The sequence below is a fragment of the Myotis nattereri genome, assembly GCF_964212035.1.
Source record: "Myotis nattereri genome assembly, chromosome: 3".
In the NCBI taxonomy this organism is placed as follows: domain Eukaryota; kingdom Metazoa; phylum Chordata; class Mammalia; order Chiroptera; family Vespertilionidae; genus Myotis; species Myotis nattereri.
Genome location: NC_138077.1, coordinates 32,335,646 through 32,349,162, shown reverse-complemented (window position 1 = coordinate 32,349,162; position 13,517 = coordinate 32,335,646). Strand labels below are relative to the sequence as shown.

Below are 13,517 nucleotides of genomic sequence, written 5' to 3'. Positions count from 1 at the left end.
GAGAGATTCAGGGCATTTAGAATGAGCAAAATAATTAAAAAGAAGAAGTTTCTAGATGTAGGAAATGGGGTGTGAAAACAGGAATTCAGAAGGCTTTGCCAGTCACAGTAAGGTGACAAGGTTGATTTCACCTGAGTGTTAGCACAGGTAGGATGGCGGATCAAGATGGAAAGGCAGGCTGCAGCTAGGAAGTGAAAGGTTGATGATTCAAGCCAGTGGCTTGGGCTTTGTGGAGTACAGTGGGGATCTACTGGGATGGGGGTGTTATGGATGACGGGTTATCTGATCAAAATGATGTGTTGGAAGGTGAATCTAGTAGTGGGAGGAAGTGGGACAAACTCAGATTTAGAGAACTAAAGTTTAGATCATTTGAGTGTGAGATGCATGCAGAACATCTAAGTAAACTCCAGAAAGTAGTCGATGCCAGAACAGGGCTCAGGAGGAAGATCCTGCAAGCCAGGCCCTCAACCTCATGTTAGCTGGCAGATGTTTGTTTATCCCCTTAGTGTACCTGCCCAGTTTCCTTTTCTATCACAACCATGGCTTCTCTTTGCTTTTATTGCCTGTGAACCCTGGTAAGCTTCCAGGTGGACACCAGGGCCCAGTAATTATTATGGCCTGATAATGGTGCTTTATTTGAATTTTATCAGCTTCCTGAAACTTGTGATTTTTGAATTGTGGATAATGATTTTTAAAATTTCATAAGGAGATAGTAACACTGTTAAATATTAATTTCTCAGTGGGTCGTTTAGCAGAATTGCTCTTCCATAATCTAGCTATGGCATATTATTAATTTGGCCATGCCTTTTTAACAGTTGGATCATTCCAAATTGACATTTAATATGCTTATGAACACTATTTAATATAAATAATTTTGTTTCTTAAAGCCACTAATTTCACAAAGTAGTGGGTTGATAACATTTATTTTTGCATTAATGGGTCCCAGAGGTCCACAAGGTTGATTTAAATAAATGATTTTTTTTCCTTCCATTTGATTGTGCAGATTTTAGGGAAGGAACTTAGTGTTTCTGCCTCATAGCCAACATATAGGCAAACATCTCTTAAAATGGCTGCTTCTTAGGGGAAAAATAAAATATTGTGTTTCTCTGTAATAACCGAGTTGATATTTCCCTGTCTCTTTGGTCTTCTGATATGCAATGTTATTATTTAAAATAGTCTAAGCTAACCTTGAGAGGCAGAGTGTTTGCAATTCAAATCAGCATCCCAAGGTTTCCCACAGTCCTGCATTGTCTACAGTAAGAGGTGAGATAATTTGCTTCACGGTTATGGTAACTCTATCCTTGTACCCAATTGGTATATTTCAACCTTAGCAATATGTAATACTTCTCATGAGACTTTCACCAAAAGAATCTTCAAGCACAGCAACCTGGGGACTTACAGAACAAGGTGTAGGTCCTCAGGGGGCTTTTGTCATCTGATTCATTTCTTACTGTCCCAGATCACAGGGCACATTCTGGAGTTGCAGTCTGTGAGCAATGGGAGAGAAGGGTGTCCAGGGTTATAAAATGAGATAAATAATCATATCTCTGCCCAGAAAAATCAGAGAGTCTTATCAAAGTAGTGACCTGGAAGGGCATGGCAGGGAAGGGAGAAGACATGTTCAACTTTGAGGTCTGTGCTTTAGACAAAACTGGTTAAAAAAAAATGAAACAACTCACAAGCATTTGTGATCTTACATCCCAATGCTGCCTGCAATTAAATGGCAAGGATATGGATTTTTTTCATTCCACCCCTGGGGAATTCTTGTACAAGTGATAAAATCCGCGATTAGCCTGTGGAACTGTAAGCTAAGCTCTCTTCAAGCAGTAGACAGACCTGGCTGCATCTAGGAAATATTTTGACCACAGTACTTGGAGCAATCTGAGAAAATGCGGCTCAGAAACAAAGTCTCTTAATTTCAACTCTGAAAAATGTTTATGTGTTTTGTTTTTGCATGTGTGATGTGTATCTAAAACTCCTAAAGCTTCCTACTGCTGACAGTATTGTGTCTGTTCTACTTGAGTAAAAGCAAACTAGAAAAGAGGACAGAACGTTCATCTTTGGAAATTCAAGTTTGATGACATTGACTCTGTGGAACCTTCTGGCTAGTTGACTTGAGTAGAGATAAGAAACATAGTGTTGCGCGGTCAAATCCCAGCCATCCCTTTGTTTTCCTACTTCCCCTATTAATACTTTCCTTCCACCTCTCTTAGCAAAAGTCGCTAAAAGGCATTAGAAAAACATTGGCTGTTTGAAAGGTGTATTTTTTTTTTAATTACAGAGTTAATATTAGTCCTTTTGTTTTCTTTCTGATTTGGATTTCATTTTGCATAAATATTTCCCACATTTGTATAAGTCTCCACAATTATGACCCAAGAAATGCCTTTGTTCCCAAAGAACATTTTTTCCTTTGCCGTTTAGAGTTTATGGGAGTGTTGCAATGCATTGACCAAAAGAAGAGTTTTATTGCTTTATTATCACAGAAGTCTCGTCACTAATTAACTGTTTATTATAGATGTGAGTAAATAATTGTAAGCCAGACTGCGTAAAAATGAACTTTTTATATTTAATTACTTCCTTATTAGTCATTTGTATTTAAGCTAAAAAGACTCAAGGTCTCTACCCTATTTCCTCTAGAGTTCATTTATTTCAATGATTAAAGACACTGTAAGAAGAAAATGTCAGGTATGATAGATGGAGGGTAATAATGTAATCCATTAGCATTAACATCTCTATTATTTCAAAAATCCATTCGTTATGCAGGTAAATGGAAAATTGTAAGATTCAGGCCAGTTCCTAAGTTGTGACTACTTTTCTTATGAGTGAGTAATAATCTCATAAGCCTAAGGAGCAGACTTTCCTCCATTTGAAACAAATCAACCATGATGAAAGATATCAGCTGTAATGTACTATAACTTAGGTGGAAATTTTAGGTTTTAAATTTTATATCTTTCAATGGGAGGCTATTTTTTGGTAACTGTTATTCAGTGCTGAATCCTAAATATTCAAATAGCAAAGTGAACCTGAATAATAGAGGAGAAAAATAACATAATGTTCTTGTTTTCCTTTAGAGCCCTCAACCAGTGATTCACAGCTGAGCACTCAGTGGCCAGAGCATTAGACATTAATCTGTTCACTTCTTGTCTACACTTTCACTTCCTGATCTCTTTACTCAAATAATAGTTATATCATTATAACAAATAATGAGCAAGTTCCAAAAGTTTGCTGATAACCAGGGAAATAGAATGACTACTTTTTTTTCAGAGCAAGAGTTAATCTTCTAGTACTCACATTTCCTCAATGCAGCCAAGACTGTAAATCTAGTGTGTCCCTTCAAAAATGTATACACTTCTTAGATATTACTAACATCAAGAAAGTTAAATTATTAGTATTATGAATATGTTATTATAAGGCTTTAGGGGCCAAAATAATACTTCTTTGTACTGGCAGAACAATATTTGGGAACTGTATATGTGTTTGGTTTACTCCAAGTTTTGACATCCTGTAACATGAAATATAAACTTCTATATTATTATGCATTTTAAATATATTTTTATTTATTTCAGAGAGGAAGGGAGAGGGAGAGAGAGATAGAAACATCAATGTTAAGAGAGAATCATTGATCAGCTGCCTCCTACACACCCCACACTGGGGATGAAGCCCGCAACCCAGGCATATGCCCTAACTGGGAATCAAACCATGACCTCCTGGTTCATAGGTCAACCTTCAACCACTGAGCCATTTATGACTCAAATTTCCATGATAAATAATGCCTAATTATCATGGATTATTCATTTACACTTCAAATTATTCTCTGCCACTATAATTTATTAGATATGCCTACATCTCTAATAATTTAGGAAGTATTATGAAATATTTCTTATGGTCTAATCTCTGGGATATTAAGTACCTACTTTAGATACATTATCCAATATGTGTGCAATATGTTTCAGAATGCTTTCAGAGCTGCTGGGGATAGAGAGTGCAAATTTAAATGCTGCAAATTGCACAGCAATACTGAGGATGCACACCTAAAAAGTAAAAACATAGCACAGGAAGTGGGGGTAAATGAGACAAGAGTGTCCTGGATAAGTACATTCTGATCTATATGTTGAAGGGGGAACCATCTGAGTGGACATGGAGAAGGGGAGGGATGTTTGGGGGCGGGGCGATTTAGCAAAGGCTGAAACCTTGTCACCACCCAGAACTAGAAAAGGAGGTACTGCTACTCCTTTGTACTACCAGTTGCTGAACATTCTCCTTTTTGATGTTTAATATTAATAATAAATTTTATTTCTATAACATTTAAAGTTTTCCAGACACCTTTGATTTAATTTGACCCTCCTAATGGCCTTGTCTATTTTCTTTTAGCTCCAAGTGTTCATTTGTGTGACACTGCTAAAATTCTGGGATTTTTGAATGTTAGAGAAGATGACTTCTGAAGTCGTTTCACTGGTGAAATCAACATTAATGATTCAATTATGGGTTAAGAGTGTGAACCAAGACAGTTATCTCCTAAAAGTTAAGAAATGTGCCTTGGCCAATTTGGTTCAGTGATTAGAGCTTTGGCCCTTAGACTGAAGGGTTTGATTTTGGTCAGGAGGCAACCAATCACATATCAATTTATCCATTTAAATAATTTTTTTATTTATAAAGAAAAATTCTAGCCCGGCAGGTATGGCTCAGTGGTTGAGTGTTGACTTACTAACTAGTAGGTCATGGTTCGATTCCAGGTCAGGGTGCATGCCTGGGTTGTGGGCTCAATCCCCAGCACGGGGCGTGAAGGAGGCAGATGATCAATGATTCTCCCTCATCATAAATGTTTCTAATTCTCTCTCCCTCTTCCTTTCTCTCTGAAATAAATAAAAAACAAAATTAAAAAAAAAAAAAACAACAAACAAAAAATTCTATGAAACATACCCCAGGAACATTAAGGGATATTTAGTTGAAATTATAACAGAGGTTTTTTTTAATCACTTCAACAGGTGAAGTAAATGAAAACAAACAAACAACCCTAAATCTGTAACATGAATCAGATCAAAGCTTTCTAAATGATATGTGTTTGGAAACATTCTCAGGTGTAAGACTATGAGACACTTTTAGTAGTTGAGATTATAATTTCAAGGTTCTGTCTCTAGTCAAATATTGACACTGTCTTGGCATAACAAATTGTAGGAATGGAGGAAAGATAATATTTATTTTTTACATCTGGGTCTTAATATACATACATTTTCGTTTCACCTTCCTTGTATTGTGTTGTTCATTAAATATTTTACTATACTTGTTTATAGAAGAAATTTTAGAAAATATAGTGCGCAGAAAGGAAGAAGAAAAAGAAAACCATAATCTACCTACAGAAATTCTCATTCCTGTTTGTGTTTTATCCTGTGACAGCAAGAGGGGGTGAGGATCTTCATAATCCTCTACAAAGAGGTGGAACTTGCACTTGGAATAAACAGTGAATACAGCAAGAGGACTTTAATGCGTCTACACCCCAACATAAAGGTATTCAGGTTCATCTTGCTGAACCATGTTTATTCTTTATTATTCTTTAGTTTTTCAGGTTTATTTTGCTCTGAGCAGTGGTAATGTGTAGAATTCCCTAATGTATATATTGAGTAAATAGCATTGTGTTCTCAGAAATAAAAGAAAATACTATACTTCTTTTTAATACTTCTAATATTGATGGAGTCAACAAGGGTCACTTTTCTGCTTTTCTCACCCTGACTAGAGGCCTGCTGCACAAAATTCATGCACCAGTAGGGTCCCTAGGCCTGGCCCACGATCAGGGCCGATCGGGGCCTTCCGGCTGATGGCTGGGGCCTCCCTTTCCCAGCTGCTGGCTGCCAACTGGGGCCTTGCTTTGCTCCGCACCGCCCCCTGGTGGTCAGTGCACATCATAGCGAGCAATCAAACTCCCGGTCTTCCGGTCGAACTCCTACGGGGACACTTTGCATACTAGCCTTTTATATATATAGATTATATATAGAGAGATAATTTAGTCAAGAGCACACTTCCTAGATTTGCCTGTCAAGTTTCCATTCTCCTCATTAAGATGATCCTAGAATCTCTAAAATGTGATCTCCCTGTGGCATCCCTTGAATACTGATAGCAACAAAGACTTAATGACTTAAAGTACTTTTCTTTTAAAAAAAAATATTTTTTATTCATTTCAGAGAGGAAGGGAGAGGGAGAGAGAGATGGAAACATCAATGATAAGAGAGAATCATTGATTGGCTGCCTCCTGCATGCCCCACACTGGGAATCAAGCCCACAACCTGGGCATGTGCCCAGACCGGGAATAGAACTCTGACCTCCTGGTTCATAGATCGATGCTCAGCCACTGAGCCATGCCAGCTGGGCCTTAAAGTACTTTTCTTAATGACATCTTGTTATTTTATATTTTACCAAAGACCTAAAGCTTATCAATAAATATTTCCCAGTCAGCCCTGGCCAGTGTTTTCAGTGGTTAGAACATCAGCCCATGCACCAAAGGGTCTTGGGTTCCATTCCTGCATTTAGAGAGAATTCTTTACAAGCAGAAAGTTAATAACTCCTCAAAGTACCCTTCAAATTAAGAGTTGCCAAAATATCTATCTCCCTATATTCATATGCTTTCTATTTTGACTCCATGGCTGCCAAAAGATCAATATAGTTATTTAAAAACTAGAGGCCCGGTGCACGAAATTCATGCAGGGGGTGTGTGTATGTCCCTCAGCCCAGCCTGCACCCTCTCCAATCTGGGACCCCTCGAGGGATGTCCGACTGCCTGTTTGGACCCGATCACACCTAAATGGGCAGTCAGACATCCCTCTCACAATCCAGGACTGCTGGCTCCCAACCGCTCTCCTGCCTGCCTGCCTGATTGCCCCTAACCGCTTCTCCCTGCCAGCCTGATCACCCCCTAACCACTCTCCTGCCAGCCTGATCGATGCCTAACTATCCCCCTGCTGGCCTGGTTGCCCCTAACTGCCCTCCCTTTCAGGCCTGGTCCCCCCCAACTGCCCTCCCCTGCTGGCCATCTTGTGTCCACATGGGGGCGGCCATCTTGTGTGCTGGAGTGATGGTCAATTTGCATATTACCTCTTTAAGATATAGGATTTGCCACAGATAGAGATGTTATTTAAACATTTTTAGAGTTGTTGTTTTTTTAAAAAAAAATAATACCAGATATATCCTTTTAGGGGGGAAAGGGAATTAGCTATTTCTTTGAGCTGAATTTTATAGGAATATGTGCCCAAGCTTCAAGCTAAATGGCAGGTGCCCCAAAATGTAGTATGGGTGGGGGTGGGGGAGGCTTCAGATGTAACTAGGAGTCTTCCCAGTTAAATACTGAGAATAAAAGGTGAAATTTGGGAATTTTCTTTGGTGTATACAGAGCCCATTTTGGTATTTGAATTATAGAAGATGCTACTCAGGGGTGAAAACAGAAGGTCATTTAAAAAATCATGTTACATATGCAACTTTTTCCTCTTAAGGTCATGAGGCACCCAGATCACGTGTCGTCCGCCGTATATCTGTGGGCTCATCATGAGAAACTTGTCATCATTGACCAGTCAGTGGCCTTTGTAGGCGGGATCGATCTGGCCTATGGCAGGTGGGATGACAATGAGCACAGACTGACGGACGTGGGCAGCGTGAAGCGTGTCATCTCTGGACCGTCTCTGTGTTCCCTCCCAGTGAGTACTGTCATCTTTACAGAACTGCATAAGAGGGATTCAGTTTGTGTAAATATATAACTAGAGGCCCGGTGCACGTGGGGTCCCTCAGTGTGGCCTACTGGGATTGGACCGAAACTCGCAGTCCAACACCCCCCAAGGGATGTAGTAGTGTGGGAAGTGGCAGGCGACTGGGGAGGAGCCTGGGCCAGGTGCCTCGCCACTCCCGCTCATTCTGGCCCCACTGCACCTGCCACCACTGGGTAGGCTCACTGCTGCTCTGCTACGGTTTCTGCGTGCCCATGCTAGGGTGATACTGGTGCGCCCATGACCGAGAAGTGGCCGCAGGCTCATGCCCAGTCAGTACCAATGCCAGTCTGGATCCTGGTTCCAGTCTAGATGGGGGAGGGGCGCACGGGGGGAGTGTCTGCAGGAGAGGCTCACACCACCACAGCTGCACTCGCCAGCCGTGAGCCCAGCATCTGGTGCCCGCTGGTCAGCTGAGCAGCGCTCCCGCTGTGGGAACACACTGACCACCAGGGGGCAGCTCCTACATTGATCGTCTGCCCCCTGGTGGTCAGTGCATGTCATAGCAACTGGTTGAACGGTCAAATGGTCGAACAGTTACTTAGGCTTTTATATATATAGACTAGAGGCCCAGTGCACAAAATTTGTGCACAAGTAGGGTCCCTAGCGGCTGCTGGCCTCCCTTCCCCAGCTGCCGGCTGCCGACCAGGGCCTTCTTTTTTTCCGTGCCACCCCCTGGTGGTCAGTGGATGTCATAGAGAGCGATAGAACTCCCGGTCAGTCGAACTCCTGAGGGGACACTTGGCATATTAGGCTTTTATATAGATAGGTAGCCTGACTGATTGATTGAACGAGAGTGACATTGAGTCAAATATAGACACACCTGGTTTGTTTCTTCTCTTGTAAGAAGAGAAAATAGATTCAATGGAGCATCTGCTCTCTCATACTCCACTCCTTTGTTGTCCATTTAACTTAAAGATTTATTTGCTATTAGAAAAACAGTTTATCAACAAGAATGTGCAGCAATTGAACTTTAAGTTAAATAAGCTGCCTTATTATATGCAGGTAACTGCCAAGGTTTTTGGCATCTTCCTACTTAAAGACATATAAAATAGGATAGGTAATTCTATTTGAAAGTAGGAGGTTAATAACTTCACAAACTACCTTTAAACCAAGAGCTGCCAAAAGATATCTATATGCTTATATCCATATATTTATTATCTCAATTCAAGTGGTTGCCAAAATATCAACATACTTATTAAAGAAGTTGATGGGCTTCATCCTATTTTACTGCTGGCTATGTTGGTACTTTTCTGGGAAAACTGAAATGTGGTGAATTGGTTACAGGGAGGATAATTGACAGAAAAAAGCATTGCTTACTTAATATTTAGCAGAGAAAGTTCAGTGGCTCAACAGTGAGCGTAACTTATATAATTGTGTTTGAGATAAGACAATTCATTGATATAAAATTCCAGGAATTTGGCCTGAAAGAGTACCCACGGTGGAATGCCTGCTGTGCCTTTGGCAGTATTTAAACCCTTCACAAGAATCCCTACTGCCCTGAGGCTGACCTCACACCTTATTGTGTGTCTGTTAAAAACTTCTATCCTGTGCCAACTTTACACCTCACCCGACTGGAATGAAAGGGCCACAGCACAGTGTATTTGATGCGGTGTCTTTTTGTTTTGTTTTTCATAGTCTTCACAGGCTGAAATAACAGAATCTATGGAATCCTTAAGCCTCAAAGATAAAAAGGAGTCTGCTAAAAATCTGCTCAGCCTGAAGACTGCTGATGATATGGATTCAAAACTGAAAGGCATAGGCAAACCCAGCAAGTTCTCCAAATTCAGCCTCTACAGGCAGTTGCACAGGCACCACCTGCACGGCTCCGACAGCCTCAGCAGCATCGACAGTGCCTCCAGTAAGTCGCCGTCGTGGCTAGACCTGATTGGGACCACGCTCTGTGCCTCCATAGCCAGGCACTGCACCCCTGTTTTTAGAATCTACCTTTCTATGGTGGAGTAAATGGATCAATGCCGAAAGGTCACTAGATCATCTTATTCAACATCTTGCCGTCGCATGACCTTGTCAGCCTCATTGTAGAACAGATTTAGTGCTTTATTCACACGAGTCGTCATAACAAACACACGTCATGCTTCTGATGGTAGCAGAATGACTAAGTGTGGATAAAATAATGGCCAATTATAAAGGCAAAAGAGAAGTATTAGGTATACTTTATACATTTTTTTAGAAAAACAATGTTTCATTTCTCGTCCCATCCAGAAATACAACAAGCATTTCTCCTCAAACATCAGATTTTCTGCATCTTAGGAATGGGCTGTTCTTTTTAGCCTTGCAATGTCCTGTGGCCCAGGACTTGTGAATGCTTTGATAGCCTTGCCTCGTTTTAAAAATGATCACACCTGCTTTCCAGTCTAGAAAACCTGATATATATATATTTCTTGGTAACAAACAAACAAGCAACCAAAAACACTCTCAACTTTCTCCAGGTTATTGTAATCACTGTAGGAGCCATCAGAATTTAATCCATGGTTTAAAGCCCCACTTGAAACTCTTTCGCTCTGCCAGTGATTCTGAGCAGGGGCTCCCTAGACCTGCCATAGGTAAGTGACGCGTGAAGCAGCAGCACCTTCCCGCTTCAGCTTGTGCTGCATGGCCAGTGAGTGTGTTTCTGGATTCTTTCTGTCCACACAGTTTGCACACCACATACATGGAGAGCCACGCCTCGGGGGAGTCCACGGGATTCCTACAATTCTAGCACTAAGAAGGGTACAGCGCGGGGCACCTGCAGCTCAGTGGTGTTTTAGTTCTGTGGAGGGTGGGTGGGCTTCTCTGACGATCCAGAAAGACGTTCTTGAGGAGGGGACGTTGGGGTTAGGTTTGGAAGGAATGTCATTGGGTAGGTGAGGATATGAAGACATTGCAGGTGAAGGAAATGAGGCAACGGGATGGGAAAGTGCCAAGTGCTTCTAAACGTTAGAAAATGCACCGTTCAGTTGATATGACCAGGAAGAGATGCGGCAGTCACATCTGAACTCCCCAACATCAATAAAGGAGTCATGCCCTAACTGGGTTGGCTCAGTGGATAGAGCATCGGCCTGCGGACTGAAGGGTCCCAGGTTAGATTCCAGTCAGGGGCATATATGTATCTTGGTTGCAGTCACATCCCCAGTGGGGAGTGTGCAGGAGGCAGCTGATCAATGTTTCTCTCATCAATGTTTCTAACTCTCTAGCCCTCTCCCTTCATATCTGTAAAAAATCAATAAAATATATTTTTTTAAATAAAGGAGTCATGCTCTAAAGGTGAATTTTCAGAAATTGTAATCTGATAACCTGTTGTAAGAAGAAGCACACACTTGAGGAATACATGATCAGGCCTAATTTATGACGGTCGGAATGAAGAGGATTTGGCAGTGGATCAGCTAGAGGGACTAGTTGTCCGATAATATGTAGCAACCACAGTAAAAGCTCAGGCTAGTGTTTATGGTATGCAGGCTCTCTGAGGTCAGTGCCGGGAGCACCTGTGGTGTTATCTCCTTTTTACAGATGAGGTAACCCAGGTCCAGAGGTGATAAGTGACTTGAGCAGTGAAGCTCCAGTTCATCCCTCCCAGCGCCCATGGTGGGGATTTGTGATTGAGCAGAAGTGCAGATTGCTGCGTCACAACCTTTGGATCTAGTGGCCTGTGGAAATGGCCGAGTTGGAACTCAGCTAACAAAGCTGGATGTGAGTCACTCCTGGTGACAGAAACTAAAGAACCCAATGAATTAAGCTGGACCTTGAGCCGTGGTGCTCAGCATTCTTTAGTCTGGGGACTTTGCATTTTAAAAACTGATTATATTTAATGAACTAAAGCTCGAATGTCATTGTTAAATAAATTTGTATGTTGTAAATCATAACATTGACAGACATTAAAAAATGGAGAAAACTGTAGATGAGGGGATATTTATTTAGCATAAAGTTAGTACTTGATGCGTATGTGGGCTCAGGACGGCTCCCAGTGATTCCTGGGCTTGACGGAGCTTCAAAGCCCTGAGACAGGGGCCGGGAGACCCCTGGGAAGTCCAAAGAACCAGGTGATGGGCAAATGCAGGGTCAGATATTAAAGGTAAAGAGTTGGAAACAGGCCCAGGTAGTGCTTTGTAATTCCACTTGTGATTTCGCTGCTTTAAGACTGAAGTTAGAAATGAGAGGGAGGAATGAGGTTGCGGAGCCATGACGTTGGGGGCTCTGAGTCATGACTGAGTGTCTGTGTCGCTGGCAGTAGGATGGGGAGTGGGAAAGCAGGTGCAGGCAGGAGCTGAGAAACTCTGGCTAGTGTCAGGCTGAGCAAGCCGATACCCATGGAGGTGACCTAAGGACACCCATGGATGGTTTCCAGGTGCTCATAGGAGCCTCCTCCCTAAAAAACTGGATATATGTCCAGTGCAGCATTGTTTTATTAAGAGAGAGAGAGAAAGTAAACAACCTAAATACCCAAGACATTAAAAATGGCAAAAACTGTGGATGAAGAGACATTTTATTTATTTGGCATAAAGCATGTACTTGATGTATATGTGGGCTCAGGGTGACGCCCACATATGCATCAGAATCAGAAGAACATACTGAGTGTTTCACCCCTTGAGGGATTGTGCTCTTCTGTAAACTGTCATTGGGATATAAAAATAAATGTATATGATTCATTTGTTTCATTAAATAAGTAAGTACTTACTAAGCTCCTGGTATATGCCAATCACTGTTCTAAGTTACTAGGGATCTGCAGTGAACAAAGCAGATGAAATTCAATTAACTAGTTGGATGTTAAGGATGAGAATCCTATCTAATTAAGAGGGACTATGCTGATTGACCCTCACACCATCACAAAGATGGCAGCACCCACAGCCAATAAGGAGGGAATATGCTAATTGACTGCCCTGCCCTCAAAGATGGCGGGGCCCACAGCCACAAGATGGCTGGCAGGGGAGGGCAGTTGTGGGCTATCAGGCCAGCAGGGGAGGACAGTTAAGGGCAACCAGGTCAGCAGGGGAGGGCAGTTGGAGGCAATCGGGCCCACAGGGGAGCAGTTAGGCATCAATCAGGCTAGTAGGGAGTGGTTAGGGGGTGATCAGGCTGGCAGGCAGAAGTGGTTAGGGGCAAGCAGGCGGGCAGGCAGGCAAGTGGTTGGGAGTCAGCATTCCCGATTGTAAGAGGGATGTCTGACTGCCAGCAGTTGGACATTCCCCGAGGGGTCCCAGATTGGAGAGGGTGCAGGCTGGGCTAAAGGACACCCCTCTCCAGTTCATGAATTTCGTGCACCAGGCTTCTAGTTGTATATATAAATATCTCATTAAACACAACATATCAGGTGGTGAGAATTATCATGGAGAACGGGGGAAGGGGGACAGACAGAGGGGAGGAATTACTATTTTATATCAAGTGGTCAAAAAATTCTTCTCTAATGAGGTGAGTTTTTTCAAAGAGAGCAAAAGGAAGAGAAGAATGAGGCTAAGAGAAGATCTGGGTGGAAGGGGTCCCAGCCAGAGGAATAGCAAGTGTGAGGGCAGAGAGGCATGAGGGGATCAGTGTTTCCAGGACTGGGCCAGGGGACCAGGAATGGGGCAAAGTCCAAGAGGGCTGAGTCAATTATATAAGATCTTGCAGCCCTTGTAAGGGTCTTGGCTTTCCCTTTGAGTGAGATAGAAAGTCATTGGAAGGTCCTGAATGGAGGACGAACAAGGTCTGATTTAGATTTTTACAGGCACATTCTTCACAGCAGACCTGGGTGGCAAGTAGTGGCACATCTTGAGGTGGTGCTCACAGCATTTGCTGATG

At 42.2% G+C, this 13,517-nt stretch overlaps 1 protein-coding gene across 1 annotated transcript in view; it reads left to right on the top strand.

The window, feature by feature from the left end:
* PLD1 (phospholipase D1) overlaps positions 1–13,517 on the top strand; it is a gene marked incomplete at its 5' end in the record, with an annotated part of 108,302 nt that overhangs the window by 34,644 nt on the left and 60,141 nt on the right. Inside the window, 4 exons of the mRNA XM_081085918.1 lie at positions 5,395–5,505; positions 7,479–7,679; positions 9,384–9,606; positions 10,196–10,309. Of these exons, the coding sequence (XP_080942044.1) occupies positions 5,395–5,505; positions 7,479–7,679; positions 9,384–9,606; positions 10,196–10,309 (649 nt within the window). The remainder of the gene's footprint in view (positions 1–5,394; positions 5,506–7,478; positions 7,680–9,383; positions 9,607–10,195; positions 10,310–13,517) is intronic.